At 31.2% G+C, this 21,198-nt stretch overlaps 1 protein-coding gene across 1 annotated transcript; it reads left to right on the forward strand.

The window, feature by feature from the left end:
* Positions 1-5,029: 5,029 nt before the first annotated feature.
* LOC141655223 (protein FAR1-RELATED SEQUENCE 5-like) lies at positions 5,030-19,319 on the forward strand. Its single transcript, XM_074462313.1, has 5 exons — positions 5,030-5,148; positions 7,409-7,455; positions 7,988-8,799; positions 17,808-18,596; positions 18,879-19,319. The coding sequence occupies exons 1-5, from the start codon at positions 5,030-5,032 to the stop codon at positions 19,317-19,319; spliced, it is 2,208 nt and encodes a 735-aa protein (XP_074318414.1).
* The last annotated feature ends 1,879 nt before the right edge of the window (positions 19,320-21,198 follow it).

Consider the following 21,198-nt stretch of genomic DNA (forward strand, 5'->3'; position numbering starts at 1 on the left):
TGCACGGCAAACCATTAAACTGATTTTTTATTTGAACCTTCCTTGAAATTTTCACAATAATATTAAGCGTAGAAAGCAATCATATTTTCAAAGTTATCACAGTAAAATTGGTTTTGAAAACTAAGGTATGAATTTGGTTATATACATAATCAACCTCTATATTTTGAAAAGAAAATAGACATACCTCTGAATCAATAAATAATAGTTCAATGGCATCGAGTTTCTTCTTATTATCTTTGTTGTTTTTGTTGCTAAATTCTAGCCTGGACCATTTGCGAACAACCCTAACATTCATTTGAGTAAGTCTAACTCCATATTTGAGTTGACTAATAGTAAGAACATTTGTCATGGCCATTTGAGAAATTGAGAAGAACTTTTTGAGAATAGCTTTTTAGAAATTTTTTTACAGGTTGAAAGATGGAGAACGAATGAAGAGGAAGTGAAGGGGAATTAAGAGGAAAATAAAGAGGTTTATGGCAACTGTGATTTCCGAGAAGTTTATGGAGAATATAAAGATTTCGGTTTTTTAATAGGGTAGAGTATTGGTTGTTCACAGTTGGTATTGGGCGTTTAAATTGATTGTTTAAATTAGGGTTTTATGTGTAATTTATATTGTTTGTTGTTTTATATGTAACTAGTTTTGTGACCCGTGAAATTCACGAGTTGTTCTATTTCTAGTGTAATACTTTAGTGATTTAATACAATAACATACTACGATCAATTCAATTTACGGTTTTCATGTTTTAAGGGTTGTATAAATTCAATTAGTCTTTTATACAACAGTTTATCAGAAATTAAAATTTCATACATTAGATATACTAAAATATCCCTATCAAAACTAAAGTAACTCAATACAAACTAAAATGAATTAATAATATAAGTATTCATATAATCAAATTAAACAAAACTATATTATCAAACAAAGATCCCCAAAGATAGAGCACCCTCACAAATTAGATATCAAAATTTCATCAACAATTCTGAAAATAACATAAAACACACAATTAGAAATGTTATGACAAAACTAACATTTCATACCCCATAAAATTGAAGCTAATATAATAATAAATTGCGGAACTAAAAATTTTAAAGCAGCAACAGCTTGAACAACAATTGGATCATTATTGCCGAATACTTCACCTATTAAACAATATTATACAAAAAATTTTATGTCATCCCCTCAAATTTTCCACCTTTTAGCCATATATTTCAACAGTAGGTCTAATGAGACACCCTCTCCCACTAATTTAGTGGAAGACATAATAGGGAAAAAAATTCAGTGGGTCCCTCACACCATCATGTGAGAAGTCTGTCAATAACGCTATTGAGAGACCGTCTCTCCGGAGTTTTTGTGATATTTCAAAATATATATAATAAATGTTCAAAAAATTATTAATCATCCACGATTCCACGTTGATGTCACCAATCTTTAGTTAGTAGGTAAAATATAGTTGTTTAAGCAATCTTAGTATTTCACTTAAAAGACTACCCTAACATGACAAATAAACGCCACCTAGACAAAGCCACGTAGGATCCAAAAAGTCATCTAGATTAAAATTTAATGTGACGTGACATATTTAAATGTGATGTTGCATATTTTTAATGTGACATGGATTATCAATTTATTATTACATAACATTAATTTAAATCATTTATCTATAAATTAATTTAATGCACTTATATCTATAAATCTATAATATTAAAGGATATTATCATTATTCTTAAATTAATTTTGTATATTAAATATATTATCTTCCAAATTTATATAACCCTTAGAAATTTACATCAAATTTCATAATTTATAATTAATACTGATATTTTAATTGAACTTTTTGTAATAAAACATGTTAATAAATTTCATAATTTATAATTAAATTTGAATTTTTTGTAATAAACATGTTAAAATCATACCTATTAAAAAAAGTAACACAATAATAGCGGAATTTGTTTTATGCAATATTATCGTTATTAACTTAGTTTTACTTTAAGTAATGAAAAAAAGAGGGAATGATAATCAAATCGTAGAGATGTAAGTATATTTACATTGGAAGAGCTTAACACAGTAAATAATCTTTATAGCACCTAAATGAGAACAAAACAAACACATAAGCGAAATTGAAAATGTGATGAACACTTCATAACCCAATGAAACTTCCAATAAAAAAATAAAAAATAAATAGTTAATAATATCGGTGACACATAGAGGTGGCAATCATTGACTTCGGCCCGAAAACACGACACGAATCTGACACGAAGTTAGCGGGTTAGGGTCAAGACGTTTTGACCCATTTAAGTAATTGGGTTGAAACGACACGACACAAAACTTAAATGGGTCGGGTTAGGGTTGATGTCTTTTGACACGAACCCGACACGAATAACCCATTTATTTAAAATTGTCATAATATATTTGGTTTGAGTCAGTAATTCAACAAAATAACTTAAGAATTAACATTTTCATTCATCATGTTTGGAATATTAGGATTACAAATTGTAGTTTGATGTATTAGTTTATTGGGTTAAACGGGTTAAGTGGGTTAAAAATGACCTGCTTAAAGATAAATGGGTTAAACAGGTCGGGTTGGGTTATAGAAAAATTAAATGGGTCGGGTTAGGGTTGAGTCAAATGACCCGTTTATTTAATTGGGTCGGGTTAGGGTTGGGGTAGTAGTGACCCGTTTAATATTGACACGAATACGAACACGACACGACCTGATAAGAACTTTTTTGCTTACAAATTTTGCCTTCCATAAAAAATATATAAACAATTGAGGATGTGTTTTATGGCTATTAAATATTATTTTTTCATTATTATCAAATTTAATATATGTATAAATAAAGATCAAGTTCATGACTTTTGAGCATCCATTTTTCATTATTATGAAGTTTAATATAAACATAAATATGGGAAAATGAGAAATGGTATGTAAAAGGTTTGTATTATTATTATTATTATTATTATTATTATTATTATTATTATTATTATTATTATTATTATTATTATTATTATTATTATTATTATTATTATTATTATTATTATTATTATTATTATTATTATTATTATTATTATTACTACTACTACTATTATTACTACTACTATTATTATTATTATCATCATTATAATCATTATTATTTAATTATTATTATTATCATCATCATCATCATCATCATCATCATCATCATCATCATCATCATCATCATCATCATCATCATCATCATCATCATCATCATCATCATTATTATTATTATTATTATTATTATTATTATTATTATTATTATTATTATTATTATTATTATTATTAATTTTTTTCTTACAAACTCCACTTTGCATGAAAGTCGTTTAAAAAGTTATCTTGTATATGTAATTAAAATATGACATATTGATGATGATATATATTTTGGTTTTCCTTTTAATTATATTTATAAATTTGTAGATATTAGTAGCTTTATAATCCAAATTATTAAATTTTTTATTTACTACATATCATACCTTTTAGCTACTATCTTTATGGTTAAGGAGGAGTTAGATGAACAAATTGAATGACTTAAATGATGAGAGTAAATTCTTAATTTATTTTTATAATTTAAATCATGATGTTATGGTTTCCACACAAAAATAAATATTACTAAACCTTATAATGAGTTTTAATAAATTTATTAAAGTAGCCTTAATATTAACAATATAAATTAATAGAATTTAATTATGATAATCCTACGTGGCAAAAAAATTAAATGTATTAAGTTGCCTTTTAACTATATAGTTAAAATATGACATATTGATGATGATAGATATTTTGGTTTTCCTTTTAATTATATTTATATATTTGTAGATATTAGTAGCTTTATAATCCAAATTATTAGATTTTTTATTTACTATATAAGACCTTTTAGCTACTATATTTATGGTTAAGGAGGAGTTAGATGAAAAAATTGAATGATTTAAATGATGAGACTAAATTCTTAATTTATTTTTATAATTTAAATCATGATCTTATGGTTTCCACACAAAAAAATATTACTAAACCTTATAATGAATTTTAATAAATTTATTAAAGTAGCCTTAATATTAACAATATAAATTAATAGAGTATAATTTAATTATGATAATCCTACATGGCAAAAAAATTAAATGTATTAAGTTGTCTTTTAACTATATAGTACAGATAGATAGATTATATAGATTTATAGATGTGGCATTCGTAATGCTCGCGTGGCTTTTTCTTCGCCTATGTGGCTTTGTCTACATGGCCTTTTAAGGTTACCCTTTTAATATAGTTTTATAGATTTATATGGGCTTTTTTTTGTGATGTGTAATTTCATGTCTATTAATTGTCTCGCTTTTTAAAATAGGGTTTTTTTTTTTAATTGGGTACTGCAATGGGTATTGTGATGATTGTGTTTTTGTGGCAAATTGCAATATGTATGGTGAAGAGTGCAACCCAATTGTAATAACACGTTTTTTGTGGAAAATTGAAATCTGAGTGGTGAAGAATGGAGACATTACTCACTCGTTTCTTATGGGAAATTGGGTTCAAAAGGCAATAATTTTAAACGTTTTTTATGTGAATTTTAATCAGTTGTTTTTTTTTTGGAAAATTGGGTTCAAAAGGCAATAATTTTACACGGTTTTTATGTGTATTGTAATTACTCGTTTTTTATGGAAAATTGGGTTCAAATGGCAATAATTTCACACGGCTGACATGATAGCTGACATGGCAATGGTGTTAGTTTTGATTGGCTGAGAAAAACTGAAATTGTGAGAGTAAAGGAGAGGCCTTGTAGAGTACTTTTCTGAAATATTGTTGCGCCACGTCAGCGGTTTTACATTATTCTTTTATATATATAATGATTGTGTAACTTTAGTCCAAAATCATGCAACTTTAGTCCAAATTTATAATTCAGGTTTGAAACCAACACAATAAGAAGACGAGATTGAAGTTGTGCATAATGCTATCGAAGCTGCACATAATGCCACTGAAGTTGCGCATAATGGGCATTGAAGTTGCGCATAATGCTATTGATGTTGCACATAATGACACTGAAGTTGCGCATAATAGGCATTGAAGTTGCACATAATGCCGTTGAAGTTGCATATAATGACACTATAGTTGCACATATTGCCATTGAAGTTGCACAAATTGCCACTAAATAGTATAACTTTAATGTTTCACTTTAGTCGTAAATAGTGAAACTTTAATGTTTCAAGGGTATAACTTTAGTCGAAAATAGTATAACTTTAATGTTTCAAGGGTAAAACTTTAGTCATAAATAGTATAACTTTAATTAAATACAAAACAAAGGAAATCTAAACAAAAAAATTAACACAAAAATCTTAAAAAACCGTACTTCGTCAACAAAAAATATTAGATCTAAAAAAAATATATAATAAGACGAATTTAGATCTGAAAAATTATTAGATCTAAAAAAAAATACATAACAAGACGAATTTACAAGACGAGATTTGAAAAAATAAATATAAGACGAGATTAAAACGAGAAAAGCAAGGGCATCTCCATTCACCACAACACCAAACAAACATATAATAAGACAATGATTTGAATAAACAAATTTTAAAAGAAAAAAAAAACTTGAAAACAAGAACAACAACGCAGCAACATAACCCACCATTTAAAAAAGAAAAAAAAGAAAAGAAAAATCAAACGAAACAGAGATTATGAACCGGCACCTTTAACCAACCCCAACCACCAACGCCCACCGCATACCGCAACAACCAACAATAACCACCGCTTCTTTTTTCAGGCCTGAAAAAAAAAAGATAGGAGAAGGGGAGAGAGGCGACGCCACCACCGCAGCCACCACACGACTATACCCACACCAATCCCCGGACTACCGCCGCCACACAACCACCACTGACCTGCACAAAAAATGTAAATCTGAAAATTTTGAAAACGTAAAAAAAAAAAAAAAAAACAAACCACCACCACTTTATTTTCTTAGATCTGAAAAAATAAAGGAGAAAGGTAGGGAGGGAGGCGGCGGAAGAAGAACGACAAAGAGGAGGAAAGCGGTGGTCGGTAGAGGAGGAAAGCGGCGGCAGAGGAGGAAAGCGGTGGTGCGGAGGAGGGAGGCGACAGTGGTGGTGTGTCTGGGTGGTTGTCGGTAAGGGTGGCAGGAGGATGGTGGTGGTGTGTCGGGTTGGTGGAGATCCGGCCGGTGGTGAAGGGGGAAGGTGAAGGAAGATTTTGTTTGTTTGTTTTTTGTTTTTTTTTTGTTTAGGGTTTTTTTTTGTTGGGAGAGAAGTGAAGTAGAGAGGGAGTGAGTTGTGTGAATAATTAGATGAGAGAGGGGGTGAAAGGATTATAGAATGAGAGGAGGATGTGATTAGGGAGGGAGAAGATTAAGAAGGTGATTAGAAGAGATTCATTTATGGGCATTCATTTTGATTCAATCTCATCCCTCCATCTCCTTCATCCAAAGGTCCTTAGAAGGACTTAGGAACTTAGAGGATATGAGGGACTTACTAGAACTTCTCTCTCTCTCTCTCTCTCTCTCTCTCTCTCTCTCTCTCTCTCTCTCTCTCTCTCTCTCTCTCTCTCTCTCTCTCTCTCTCTCTCTCTCTCTCTCTCTCTCTCTCTCTCTCTCTCTCTCTCTCTCTATATATATATATATATATATATATATATATATATATATATATATATATATATATATATATATATATATATATATATATATATATATATATATATATATATATATATATATATAGGAATGAGATCATGTGAGTATTACTTATATATTTGAGGATTGAGGATTAATACTATGATAGGTATTTAGGGTGGAAACAAGCAAGGGCAAATTTGTAATTTAACGCGTGCCTATATAAACTTTTTTTTTCGCCAAAACCGTTATTTCCTCCTTTTTCTTCTTCTCCCTTCAACTTCTCTCTCTCTTTGTAGCTTCTTCTTCCATTGTTGGGTGGAAAACCTAGAATTTAGGTGTGATCTCCGTTTTTCGTCCTCATTCTTCACAATTATCATATTATTCCAATTAGTTCGTTTGCTCAGATACGTAATTGGCGTTTTTAAATCCCTAAGTTTCGAATTCGTTGTCATCTTTACTGTTTGTTTTTATTTCGTTTCTATAATTTGAATTTCATCTTGCTTTTGTTGTTATTTTCAATTTAATTTTGTGTTTCCTAAAATTTAAAACGTTTTTGTTTTATTTCCGGTTTTTTTGCTCATTCTTCACAATTATCATATTATTGCAATTACTTCCTTTGTTAGTACGTAATTGCCGTTTTTTAAATCCTTATGTTTGAATTCGTTGTTATCTTACTCTGTTTGTTCTTCTTTCGTTTCTATGCTTTGAATTTCATCTTGCTTTATTTGTTATTTTCAATTTACTTTTGTGCTTCCTAAAATTGATACGTTTTTTTTTTATTTCCAAGTTTTCCTGGTCAAATCTCTGCGTATTCAATCATCATTGCGATGTCTGGTATGTTATTCTTCTTAATTTTGTACTTTCAGCGTATTCTGAAATCTCTGCGTATTCTCTCTTTATTTTGTACTTTCAATCACATGTTCTTTATTTTTGTTCGTATAATTATTTGTACCTATACATATTTTCTGTTCATTAACGTTCTTATTTTGTACCTTACAGCAAGTGTTTTTTTGTTTTACTTAATATGTGATATTGTTTTCTACAACTGGTGATATTGTTTATGTTGATATGTACCATTGTATATTCACCTTTGTGATATTGTTTTTCAACTTCATGTGTGATATTGTTCCAGAATACGTGATATTATTTTCCTGGATATGTGATATTGTTCAACAACTTGTGTGATATTGTTCCTGCAACATTCCTTTGTGATATCGTTTTCCATCTTCATGTGTGATATTTTTCCCAAATAACGTGATATTGTTTTCCTGGATATGTGATATTGTTCAGCCACTTGTGTGATATTGATTTCGTCCATATCTTTATGACTTTTTCTTGTTATTTTTCATTTTACTTTTCTTGCCAGATCCTACAAGTAATGTAACTTCTTCTTCCTGTAATGATATTCATGTCTCTGCCATTACCTCTAAAGATAGTAATGATATTGTTGAGTCTTCAATTATTTCTACTGTTCTCATTGAACCACCTGATGCATCTAGCTCTACTCCACATGTTGAACAACATTCTGTTCCTTCTCGTGTGCATCAACTACTTTTGGACTCCACACCTGGTGGTAGTGAATTGTGGACAAGGAATGTTGCACCTGAGTTTAAACCTTATATTGACCAGTTGTTTGGGATGTTGGAAGAAGCTATTAGTTTTTATGATGTGTATGCAGAAGCATGTGGTTTTGAACCTAGGAAGTCTTCCCAAAAAAGGTTTGTTTCTGGTGATGTGAAGTATAAATTTGTTGTTTGCAACCGTGAAGGTTTTAGAGATCGTAAGAGGAAGGCTACTGTTTTAGATAGTGGAAAGGAGCAGGCAACTCCCAGGCCTTTTGATATCAGGAACACTAAATTAACTAGGATTGGTTATACTGCTATGATTGATTTTCATTATAATGGGGATGGTTATGTTGTTTTTCAGTTTCGTGAGTGGCATAATCACCGTCTTTGTTCACTTAGAAATCAACAGTTTCAAAAAAAACACAGGCACCTCCATCTTTACCATAAAAAGACAATTATAGATCATTTAAGGGTTAATCAAGGGCCAACAAGGGCATTTAGAAATGTCAAGGAATATGTAGATGACTATGAGAATGTTGGAGCTCAACTGGTTGATTTTAAGAATTTTGGAAGGGATATCAAATGTTTCATAGGTGTAACACCCGCCATTTTTGTAATCTATTTTCGTAACCGTATTTTATTTACGATTACGATTTGATTTGTATGACTCGGAATTATCTGTGAGCTATTTCTTTTCTTTCTTTGAATTCTTAAGTTCTCTTATGTCTCGAATATTTCCTTGTTTTCGAGAACTATTGTTATTTCTAACTATTTCAGCTTCGTCTTATTTATTCATTTAATTCGTATTCTAATTCTACTCCGAGTTAATTCGTTGGACTTCGGAAATTATTTCTATTGAACCCTATTTTTATTCTTACTCATTTCTAATCTCATATATTTTAATTCTTATTTATGAGATTTGAATTTTTATCTTTTAATTCAAGGTTTTGATTTATTTATTTAATTAAATCCGTTCTTAGTTGTTTTGCAGTCCAATTTTTCAAATGGACCGAGTTTTATTCAAATGATCATTTTAAGATCAAACTCATGCCTTTTTCGAGATATTTTAAAAGATGTTTAACATCTTTTTATTTTATTTACTCACATAATATCTTATCATTCACATATCTATCCCTCCTGCAAAAAAAAAACAGTGGAACGTAACCCTACTGCTTCCGCCGTTTTCTGCTTGCAAAAATAAAATTTACGTGCTTGCCTTCTTGCTTCTGTATTTCCGTTTTACAAATTAATCTACGTACGTGCTTGCCTTCTTGCTTCTTTATTTCGATCGACCTTCCCTCATCATCCGTTCATCCTTTTTTAAGGGTTTGCAGAGGAGATATTGAAGGCTAGCATATGTGGATTCGGATTCGTAACAAGGTAACTTCGACGTTACTCGGTATTACATCGATTTAATTGTTGTAGTTGTATGTATTATTGGATTTTTAATGTTTTATGATGATTTATTGATATATATGATTTTCAAAACCTTTAATTTCTGATCTTTTGATATCCATAATTTATTTTGACTATGTATAATTTTATTTTGTTAATAGGGTATTTATTTTGGTTGATTTACAAGTTTTATGATCAAATCGATTGTTTTGATATTAGGGTTTTAATAATTCGTTTTTATAATTTAAACTGATGTAAATTATTTTTTTTTTCTGGAATTAATAGTTGATTTTAAAATACCATGAATTTTCGTGGTAATTATTTTGGACTTTTAGTATTTATTTCGTAATTTAAAGTATTGATGCAGTTTCTGCGATTATAGCGATTCTGTTCGGTTTTAATTATGTTAAAAATACTAAATAAAATTGTAAATTTACAATATTTTAGTATATGGCAGAGACATGGAGTATTAGGTTGTGTATAAATTTGTAGGTCTTCAATCATTATTTTCGATTTATGGTGTATTTTACAATTTTGATGAAAACCGTTGTTAAATCTGTCAAATATGTTCGTCTGTTTGTAAAAATGATATCACCTATTTTTATTTCGAATTTGCAAAAGTGTAAAGAATAGACTCCTGATATTTTGAAGTTTAGAGTCTGCATAAAAACTTTCATAAGATTTGAACTTACGGTTTGGTCAGAATAAATTATATGTGAACAGCTCGCCTGTAAAACGCGTTTCTGACTTCTCTCAAAGATTCATTTTTAAAAGATATTTTGCTTTTGATACAGTAGCTAATATTTTTCTCAATGAAGATTTATCATGTTTAATTATGTTTAAAATTATGCCTTGCCTTAAAATTTTTTCTAAAAGTGGATTTATGAACTGAAACATTATGGGTGACGTTTTCTGACAGTTTTTAGAAATGAATTTTTAGACACCTGATAATTTCCTAATTTAAAGTTTGTTAAAAAATGAAAGTTGTAGCCAAAAGCTACAGGAAACCATGAAAATTGGTCTTGCGTCATTTCGATTTTTCTTTAATTAATTATGAATTTTACAATATTGCTGTTCAGTTTTACAAACTAGTGTAGAACTCCGTCTCATTAAAGCCTAAGTAATAAGTCTTTACTAAAGTACCTTAAGTCAAAGGATGGTCTTTAAAGTTTAATTTCAGTAACTTAATTTATTTAAAGTCCTTAAATAAATTTTATACTTTTGGTTTTAAGTTTAAGTTTTCTAATTCAAGGAAAATAAAAGTGTAGTTCACTTACGAACCATTTGAATAATATACTATATCACTTGGAATACTTTTAAGTTTGGAATAATGAATGTAAAGGCAAAGAATAATAAACTAAGACATACGGTTTTACTAAAACAGCTATATGGTTGGGTATCCTGCGGGCGGTACAGATCGTCGTAGAGTCATGTACATGTACTTAGACTAGGACTTCGCACTGCGTGGTAAGTCGTGTCCTATTATAGTTTGTTGTCTAGTTAGTGAGCTTGGAGTTGGTCATCTTAGCGTGACACTGGGTTCCCGAAACTAGTAAAGATGCTGCGGTGTCAAAAGTATAGCTAAAGTGAATATCTAGCCTGAACTAAATTATTTCCATTCTATCTTTTGAATATTTTGCTTTTAAGCATGCAGCACGTCTGTTTTAACGTGATTTGGTAATCATATTTTGTTACTTATGTTTTATAACAATTCAATTTACTTTGATATATTATTTGCATCTGTAACATTTATATCATGTGATATGGCTGGGAGAACGTCGAGTTACTCCCCACTGATTGTGGCTGTTATGTTTATAACATGACAGGTATTAACTTTGCTGGGGATTTCTGTGTGAGCTAGCGAGTAGTTTGCATATCCTACTCCGTTTTCTGCTTTCTTTTATGGTTTTTAGTTTTAACACTTTTGAGGAATTTTATTTTCGCCCTTTTTATAAAAGTGGCATTTGTTTAGACTTAACCATTTAATTTTATCCTTGAGAATTTTATACATTCTCAATTTATATGATTAGAACTTTTTTCTTTGTGTATTTAATCCCATTCGACAGTGTTTCCGCCACTGTTTTGCACTAGATTTTATAGGGGATTACAGTTGGTATCAGAGCATCACTGCTCCCGACGCTCACACATTGATCTTTAGGAAAATGCCTAATAAATGATTTGACTAAATAAATGATTTAGTGAGAGATGAGTTGAAATCAATAAGGACTTGGATGTTAGACTATGTGTTTCTGCAAAATCAATGACTAGCATTGAATCTATGTTTTATTTCTCCGATGAAGAAGATGAATGATGGTGGACATGGACGTGGTGTATTCCTGGACCAGAACGCGATCATTATGGTGATATTGAACTCGCTCCACAACCTAGCTGACCGCGTGGAGAACTTGATGGGACAATGGTAGTTTCAGCCCAGATTCTTTCCAGCTCAAGCTGCAGACAAGTTGGCCAAGAGTAGACTCAAGTCTCACGATGGTGCATTAGACCAATAGATGATTACACTGTGGATCTGTTAGACGAAGTGACCTAAGACTCGTGTGTTTATTTCTCTACAAGAAGATGGTGCGACCTAGTGAGCCCTCTTGCAACTCTAGACCTTAAAAATTCCTTCTCTGGTCTCAGACCTTGTTAGTCTATGATCATCTTTCTTCTTCCTTTACTTTTTCAGCCTTAGCTGCTTCCTATATCCTTATTATAAATTTTCATCTCCTATTCTGATGAATAATCCATCTTTGTGATTCCTCCACCTTGGTATCTATTCTCTTGAGATTCATTGGTTAAACTGACTCTTCTTGAAGAAATGTGATGGAAGTTAAGTAAGTTTGAGGTTTAGTAAAGTCTTGTTATTATGGTTTGAGGATAGTGAGTTTTACTCTTAATGCCTATCTTGTGAGAGCTTTCATTCCATAAGGATTAACTTGAATGGTGGCTAGTGGATTATGGACTTAGGATTTTAGCTTGGATGTTGGCTTTGAAGTATAAGCAGCTTATATATTTTGGTCTAGATGTGATTAAGGTATTTATAGTAACCATGTATCATTATTGGTTGACCTAGATTAATCTCAGTTTTGATTCTTATGGGTTTAGATTGTTGAGTTCTGATGTAAGGTTGTAACCTTGGGACTTTTGGTTGTGTGACTTATCTTTATTTGGGTTGTTTAATGTTAACCTTGGAAATAAGGAGTGTCTTAGCTCAACTGCAGTTTGGATTGATTATATTGATTTGAAGAATTAAGAACCTGAAGTTGGGAATTATGCATACATATCATATCTTAATGTCTTAACCTTAGTACTGGTATTTCTCGGAGGAATATTTTGGTATGAATTACCTTAAAGGAAATTGTTGTTTGATGACCTTATATGATCGAAATTGTTGCTTGGTTGAGTTCTTAACCCCCTAGTTGTTGAAGTGTTATGATTGGGAATTTAATGAACTTCTAAAAGACTTTGATGGACTTCTAAGAGAGCTTTATTTTCTTTAGATTGTACTTGTGGATATTAGAGGCATTGTTGCTTTCAGTTCAGAGTAATTCTCATCAGAGCTTTGTTAGACAATGTTTTCTGTTTGATGTTTCGAGGAGTCTTATGGATTTTGATAACTTGAGGAGGTTAGTTAGTCGGTTGGATGTTGAAGTACTTGATGGATTTTTACCATGATGTTTTGACAGGATGATCAGTTATGTAAGGATTTGAGATGGGAGTTGTGTTAATCGATAATCTTGGAGGATGTAGACTAGGAAGTTTAGCAACTCTGAGCTTGACAACTTAGTTGCCTAGTGTTAATATAGCCTTGGTTTGTTTTCGATGGAAATAGGAAAAAGCTTGGGTTCCATAGAGGAGTCGTACCAAGAATCTTGAGATCTTTAACCTCTTCTGTAATCCTTGAGAGAGCTTTGTATAGCTCTTGAATCTCTCTTTCTCACTTCTTCATCTGAGCATCTGTTACTACCTTAACATTGGCTTAAGTTTGAAAACTTTTTACCTTTAGCCTTTTTCCTCGAATATTTCTGTTTTATACAAGGTTTGTCTCCTATAAAGTTTTGATTATCTTTGAAATTTATGATTTTAAAGTGTAAAACTTCCATTTTTGTTTTACTCTTGGTTAGTATCTAAATTTTGTCCTGTCTTGAAATGTTTTTAAAATTCGTTCGAAAGTATTTCGGAATTGTTTCGAAAAATTTTGTTTGGATGCTTCTAAAACTTTCAAGAGTTATGTTGTATTTACAAATTCGATTTGTACAAAGGTTTTAAGTAAAATTTGCACTCCTTCTTTTGAATCTCGAGATGTTTATCCCCTTTCATAATCCTTGAGAGAGTTATATATGACTCTTAAATCATTCTCTCCCTTGCTTTAGTTTCAAAACTTTTGTCTTGATTTACCGTTGACATTTTTCCTCGGATATTTCCATTTTATACAAGAGTTTCGGCTTTTACCAAGTTTGGTTCTCGGAAATTTTAATTTTGAGTTATGATTTAAAAACATTTCATATTTAGTGTTACTCTGGATTAGTGTCTAAACTTGGTTTTGTTTCAAAATGTCTTAAAACTCGTTTGGAAATATAAAGGAATTGTTTCAAATAAAGTTATTAATGCATAAAAAAAAACCATTCAAATGTTATGTTGTATATACGAATGTGATTTCTCGTGAACCTTTTTCTTTGAGAAATTCCATCTTACACAAAATATTTTGACTTTTATAAAGATATTTTGATTATCTTGGAAATTTTGAATTATGACTAGCTTCAAAGTTTTGAACTTCTCTTCTCTTTTAGTTTTGAGCTATCATTTATATTGGTTTGGTTTCGAAATGACTTGAAATTCGTTTAAAAATACTTCCGAATTTTATTTTTCAAATACTTTGATGCCTTGAGAAACTTTCAAAAGTGGTGTTGTATTTTCAAAATTTGATTTGCTCAAAGGTTTTAAGTTAAATTGGCACATTTACTTTTGAATTTCGACATTGGTGGATGCTAGGACTTGTCATTAAAGACGTCTAATGACTGGTTCAGTACTTGCTGATGCATGGTTGTAAGATTTGATTTTTCCAATGTTGACTTACCCTTATCTTGGACGACAGAACTCTGGTTCGCGACAGTATTCCCTCGTTCCATGAGATGAGACAAGTCATTTTTAATAGTTCAATTTTGAAAACTGGTTTAAAAATTGTATGACCTCAACGATGATTTTTCTGAATTTAAGTGTAAACTCAAATGATTTAGAAACAAAAAAAAAACAAAAAAAAATCTTGTTCTTTAAAATTTGTTTTCTACTTTTAAGTTTCGAGGACGAAACTTTTTCTTAGTGGGGGAGGTTGTAACACTCGCCATTTTTGTAATCTATTTTCGTAACCGTATTTTATTTACGATTACGATTTGATTTGTATGACTCGGAATTATCTGTGAGCTATTTCTTTTCTTTCTTTGAATTCTTAAGTTCTCTTATGTCTCGAATATTTCCTTGTTTTCGAGAACTATTGTTATTTCTAACTATTTCAGCTTCGTCTTATTTATTCATTTAATTCGTATTCTAATTCTACTCCGAGTTAATTCGTTGGACTTCGGAAATTATTTCTATTGAACCCTATTTTTATTCTTACTCATTTCTAATCTCATATATTTTAATTCTTATTTATGAGATTTGAATTTTTATCTTTTAATTCACGGTTTTGATTTATTTATTTAATTAAATCCGTTCTTAGTTGTTTTGCAGTCCAATTTTTCAAATGGACCGAGTTTTATTCAAATGATCATTTTAAGATCAAACTCATGCCTTTTTCGAGATATTTTAAAAGATGTTTAACATCTTTTTATTTTATTTACTCACATAATATCTTATCATTCACATATCTATCCCTCCTGCAAAAAAAAAACAGTGAAACGTAACCCTACTGCTTCCGCCGTTTTCTGCTTGCAAAAATAAAATTTACGTGCTTGCTTTCTTGCTTCTGTATTTCCGTTTTACAAATTAATCTACGTACGTGCTTGCCTTCTTGCTTCTTTATTTCGATCGACCTTCCCTCATCATCCGTTCATCCTTTTCTAAGGGTTTGTAGAGGAGATATTGAAGGCTAGCATATGTGGATTCGGATTCGTAACAAGGTAACTTCGACGTTACTCGGTATTACATCGATTTAATTGTTGTAGTTGTATGTATTATTGGATTTTTAATGTTTTATGATGATTTATTGATATATATGATTTTCAAAACCTTTAATTTCTGATCTTTTGATATCCATAATTTATTTTGACTATGTATAATTTTATTTTGTTAATAGGGTATTTATTTTGGTTGATTTACAAGTTTTATGATCAAATCGATTGTTTTGATATTAGGGTTTTAATAATTCGTTTTTATAATTTAAACTGATGTAAATTATTTTTTTTTTCTGGAATTAATAGTTGATTTTAAATACCATGAATTTTCGTGGTAATTATTTTGGACTTTTAGTATTTATTTCGTAATTTAAAGTATTGATGCGGTTTACTGCGATTATAGCGATTCATTCGGTTTTAATTATGTTAAAAATACTAAATAAAATTGTAAATTTACAATATTTTAGTATATGGCAGAGACATGGAGTATTAGGTTGTGTATAAATTTGTAGGTCTTCAATCATTATTTTCGATTTATGGTGTATTTTGCAATTTTGATGAAAACCGTTGTTAAATCATCAAATATGTTCGTCTTTTGTAAAAATGATATCACCTATTTTTATTTCGAATTTGCAAAAGTGTAAAGAATAGACTCCTGATATTTTGAAGTTTAGAGTCTGCATAAAAACTTTCATAAGATTTGAACTTACGGTTTGGTCAGAATAAATTATATGTGAACAGCTCGCCTGTAAAACGCGTTTCTGACTTCTCTCAAAGATTCATTTTTAAAAGATATTTTGCTTTTGATACAGTAGCTAATATTTTTCTCAATGAAGATTTATCATGTTTAATTATGTTTAAAATTATGCCTTGCCTTAAAATTTTTTCTAAAAGTGGATTTATGAACTGAAACATTATGGGTGACGTTTTCTGACAGTTTTTAGAAATGAATTTTTAGACACCTGATAATTTCCTAATTTAAAGTTTGTTAAAAAATGAAAGTTGTAGCCAAAAGCTACAGGAAACCATGAAAATTGGTCTTGCGTCATTTCGATTTTTCTTTAATTAATTATGAATTTTACAATATTGCTGTTCAGTTTTACAAACTAGTGTAGAACTCCGTCTCATTAAAGCCTAAGTAATAAGTCTTTACTAAAGTACCTTAAGTCAAAGGATGGTCTTTAAAGTTTAATTTCAGTAACTTAATTTATTTAAAGTCCTTAAATAAATTTTATACTTTTGGTTTTAAGTTTAAGTTTTCTAATTCGAAGAAAATAAAAGTGTAGTTCACTTACGAACCATTTGAATAATATACTATATCACTTGGAATACTTTTAAGTTTGGAATAATGAATGTAAAGGCAAAGAATAATAAACTAAGACATACGGTTTTACTAAAACAGCTATATGGTTGGGTATCTGGGCGGTACGGATCGTCGTAGAGTCATGTACATGTACTTAGACTAGGACTTCGCACTGCGTGGTAAGTCGTGTCCTATTATAGTTTGTTGTCTAGTTAGTGAGCTTGGAGTTGGTCATCTTAGCGTGACACTGGGTTCCCGAAACTAGTAAAGATGCTGCGGTGTCAAAAGTATAGCTAAAGTGAATATCTAGCCTGAACTAAATTATTTCCATTCTATCTTTTGAATATTTTGCTTTTAAGCATGCAGCACGTCTGTTTTAACGTGATTTGGTAATCATATTTTGTTACTTATGTTTTATAACAATTCAATTTACTTTGATATATTATTTGCATCTGTAACATTTATATCATGTGATATGGCTGGGAGAACGTCGAGTTACTCCCCACTGATTGTGGCTGTTATGTTTATAACATGACAGGTATTAACTTTGCTGGGGATTTCTGTGTGAGCTAGCGAGTAGTTTGCATATCCTACTCCGTTTTCTGCTTTCTTTTATGGTTTTTAGTTTTAACACTTTTGAGGAATTTTATTTTCGCCCTTTTTATAAAAGTGGCATTTGTTTAGACTTAACCATTTAATTTTATCCTTGAGAATTTTATACATTCTCAATTTATAACAGTTAGAACTTTTATCTTTGTGTATTTAATCCCATTCGACAGTGTTTCCGCCACTGTTTTGCACTAGATTTTATAGGGGATTACAATAGGAGACCGGGATGCTCAACTGTTTGTTAACTATTTTGAGGATAAACGTGATACCACTGAAGGTTTTTACTTTGCTTATGAGGTGGATTCTGGTAAATGCTTGGTTCGTGCGTTTTGGTGTGATGCAGAGTCTCGTAGAAACTATGCTTTGTTTGGTGATTACATCACTTACGATCCAACTTACAGTACGAATAAGTATTGTATGCTTTTCACTCCTTTTACTGGCGTAGACCACCACAAAAGGTCAGTTACTTTTGCTTCTGCCTTGCTATTTCATGAGGATGAAGATTCGTTCACGTGGGTCTTTCAAAAGTTCCTTGATGCTATGGGACAGCGAGAGCCACACTGTATAATAACTGATCAGTGTGTTGGAATAAAGCTGGGTTTGCGTGCTGTCTTCAAACATGCTAAGCGCAGATATTACATGTGGCATATCATGCAAAAGCTTACTGATAAGGTTGGGCCTGCAATATCGAAAGAGACTGATTTTGTCAGCCGTTTGAATGCTATTGTTTGGGATGCTGAGTTAGAACCTCTTGAATTTGAAGAAAAGTGGTGTCAGTTGGTCAATGAGCATAATCTTGACGGTAATTCCTGGTTGTCAACCATGTTTAGAAAAAGGAGAAAATGGATCCCAGCTTATTTTCGTGATGTTCCTATGGGTTGTCTATTACGAACAACTCAACGTTCTGAGAGTCGGAATAATTTTTTCAAGCGTTTTGAAAATGCACATGGTACACTTGTTGAATTCTTAATGCGGTTTCAAAGCGCCATTGATGTACAACGCCATACTAAAAAATAACTTGATAGAGACGATGATTGTACTCTTCCACAATTAGCAACTTCTCTTAAGTTGGAAGCTCATGCTTCCAAGGTTTATACAAAATCTTGCTTTCAGATTTTCAAGTAGAAGCTTCGCTTCTATTTGTTCCCTTAGTGTTGGTGGCTTCACACCACCACCGCAAACGGTGTAGAATTAATTGGTATTGTTGATGCCGAACGAGAAGACCTACCAAGTTGTCTACAATTCTCTAACGAATGATTTGAATGTTCTTGCAAGTTGTTCAACAGGAAGGGTATTATTTGTAGACACATTATCTGGGTTTACTCTGGAAAACAAGTACACACTTTGCCCGATAAATACATTCTTATGCGGTGGACCAAGAATGCACATAAGATCCCTCTTTATGGTCCACATGGTGAGTTAATTGAGGATTTTGATGCCACTGATTTAAGAAAGATGGAAATGTGCAAGTTATGGTCAGAGTTCTACGCGACCATCAGTGTGCTCAAGAATGTCTCTATGAAGGACATCACTGATCTTGTTGACACCCTTAAACAATTCAGGGTGAAACTCAATCCGCAATCAGAGTCAATGACCAAAGAGCAGGAGTTGGAGATGCTTCTTAGGTGCAGTTCATTAACTGAGGTGAGGATTCTACCACCTCGTCAGGCAAAGAACAAGGGTAGCGGGAAGAGAATGATCTCCAAAAAGCAATAATGCATAGCTAAAGCGGAGAAGCCTAAAAGGCTTTGCCGTAATTGCAAACAAATGGCTCACCATGATAAAAGTAACTGTCCTAATGCTTTTGTACCTGATGCTGACAATAAGGTATGTTCACCATGAAAAGTCTGTATGAAACTTTTTATATCTACTGTATGGTCACGAGTCAGAAACAATATCACATGTTATTTTAAATAATATCACATCTTCTACTAAACAGTATCACTATTTTGACGATAACAGAATGTGATATTATTTGAGGATAACACAATGTGTCAACACATCTGTCTCAACTTTCTTTTATATTTTCCTGGTAATTTTAGAAACAATACCACACCTTATTAGAAATAATATCATACTTTATACTACACAGTATAACTGTTTGAGGATAACAAAATGTGATATTGTTTGTAATTGTTCCGAGATAGAAACAATATCACACTTCATTTGAAATAATATCACTCCTTACATAAAATAATATCACTGTTTCACCTTTTTGTATTTTTCAGGGTAGTTCAGATGAGGATGATGCTGATGATGGTTGATCGGTCGAAGGCGTTTTTGTTGATGGCGCTTATTAATTATAGCAGCAACAAATAGACGACATTCTTTTATGACTAGTATATTCATATAGACCACAACCTTCATTTAAGTATAGATTATACTTTATTTTATATAGAAAATACTCGTACTCGGAGAATATTTGATTATTTTATTTTGTCTCAGTTGTCTTGTTTTTGTATTTTTGAGATACTGAGAAACAATATCACACCTTACACTTATATATTTCACATCTTACTCTAAACAGTGTCACTACATCAGAACTACTATATATGCCTTTTGCTTTAAGATTTTCACATCTTGTGTTTTGTGTGTTGTCAAAATATGGCAGTTCATAATATGCTTCTGCAGTTTTCTAACACAATATCAACCTGTGTACACAACAATATCACAACATTGTAAAAACAATATCAACGTAAGATTTAAAATTTAATATTCATAGTGTGATATTATTTAGTAATCTGTGTGATATTGTTAATCAAACTGTGTGATACTGAGAAGCAATATCAACATGTGTACACAACAATATCACAACATTCTAAAAAAAATATCAACGTGAGATTTAACAATCCATATCCATAGTGATATTTTTAAGTAAACAGTGTGGTATTGTTTAGCCCTGTGTGATATTGAAAAGCAATATCACAGCAATTATTACACAATATCACACCAAACATGAAATAATATCACACTTTAGCAAGAGTTAGATGACATCCAAAATAGCCATCACTGCTTTACCATTATAAAAAGTTACCATTAAATCCCTTTTTGTACTAACATTACATACCATTTAGTTTAATTACAACTTTGTTCTAACAAATATAGTAGTCCTAATTCCTTCCTCTACCTCTACCGCGGTTCTTAGGATTTGCAACGGTCTTAATCCTACCACGTTTGTATGTTATTGCGGCTCGTTGCTACGATCTTCAAAGATCTTTTAGGAATCGGCTCCTCAGTAAAAGCAAATCCATACTAATGATCAGTTATTATTTCTGGACACCTTTTGTACTAATTACTTTCTATCTTTTTGTATATACAATTGTAAATGGTTTTTACCTTTTCCTAGGAGATTGCCGAAGAATTGGCAATTCTGTGTTAATACTCGGTTTCTTAGTACAATCCTTCTTTGCTGTTTCCGGAACATCTTCTTTATTTGTCTCCTCCACAACAACATCAACATTCTCTGTTGGTTGAACTTCTGCCATTGGTACTTCCTCTTTCTGCTTCCCTTTCACCTTTTCGTTGTTCTTCCTCTTTTGCTTCAATGTCTTCCATATTTCATCCTTCCCATCTGAAAATTCTTTTACTTTTTCGA

The sequence above is a fragment of the Silene latifolia genome, chromosome 5 (genome assembly GCF_048544455.1).
Source record: "Silene latifolia isolate original U9 population chromosome 5, ASM4854445v1, whole genome shotgun sequence".
NCBI classification, from domain to species: domain Eukaryota; kingdom Viridiplantae; phylum Streptophyta; class Magnoliopsida; order Caryophyllales; family Caryophyllaceae; genus Silene; species Silene latifolia.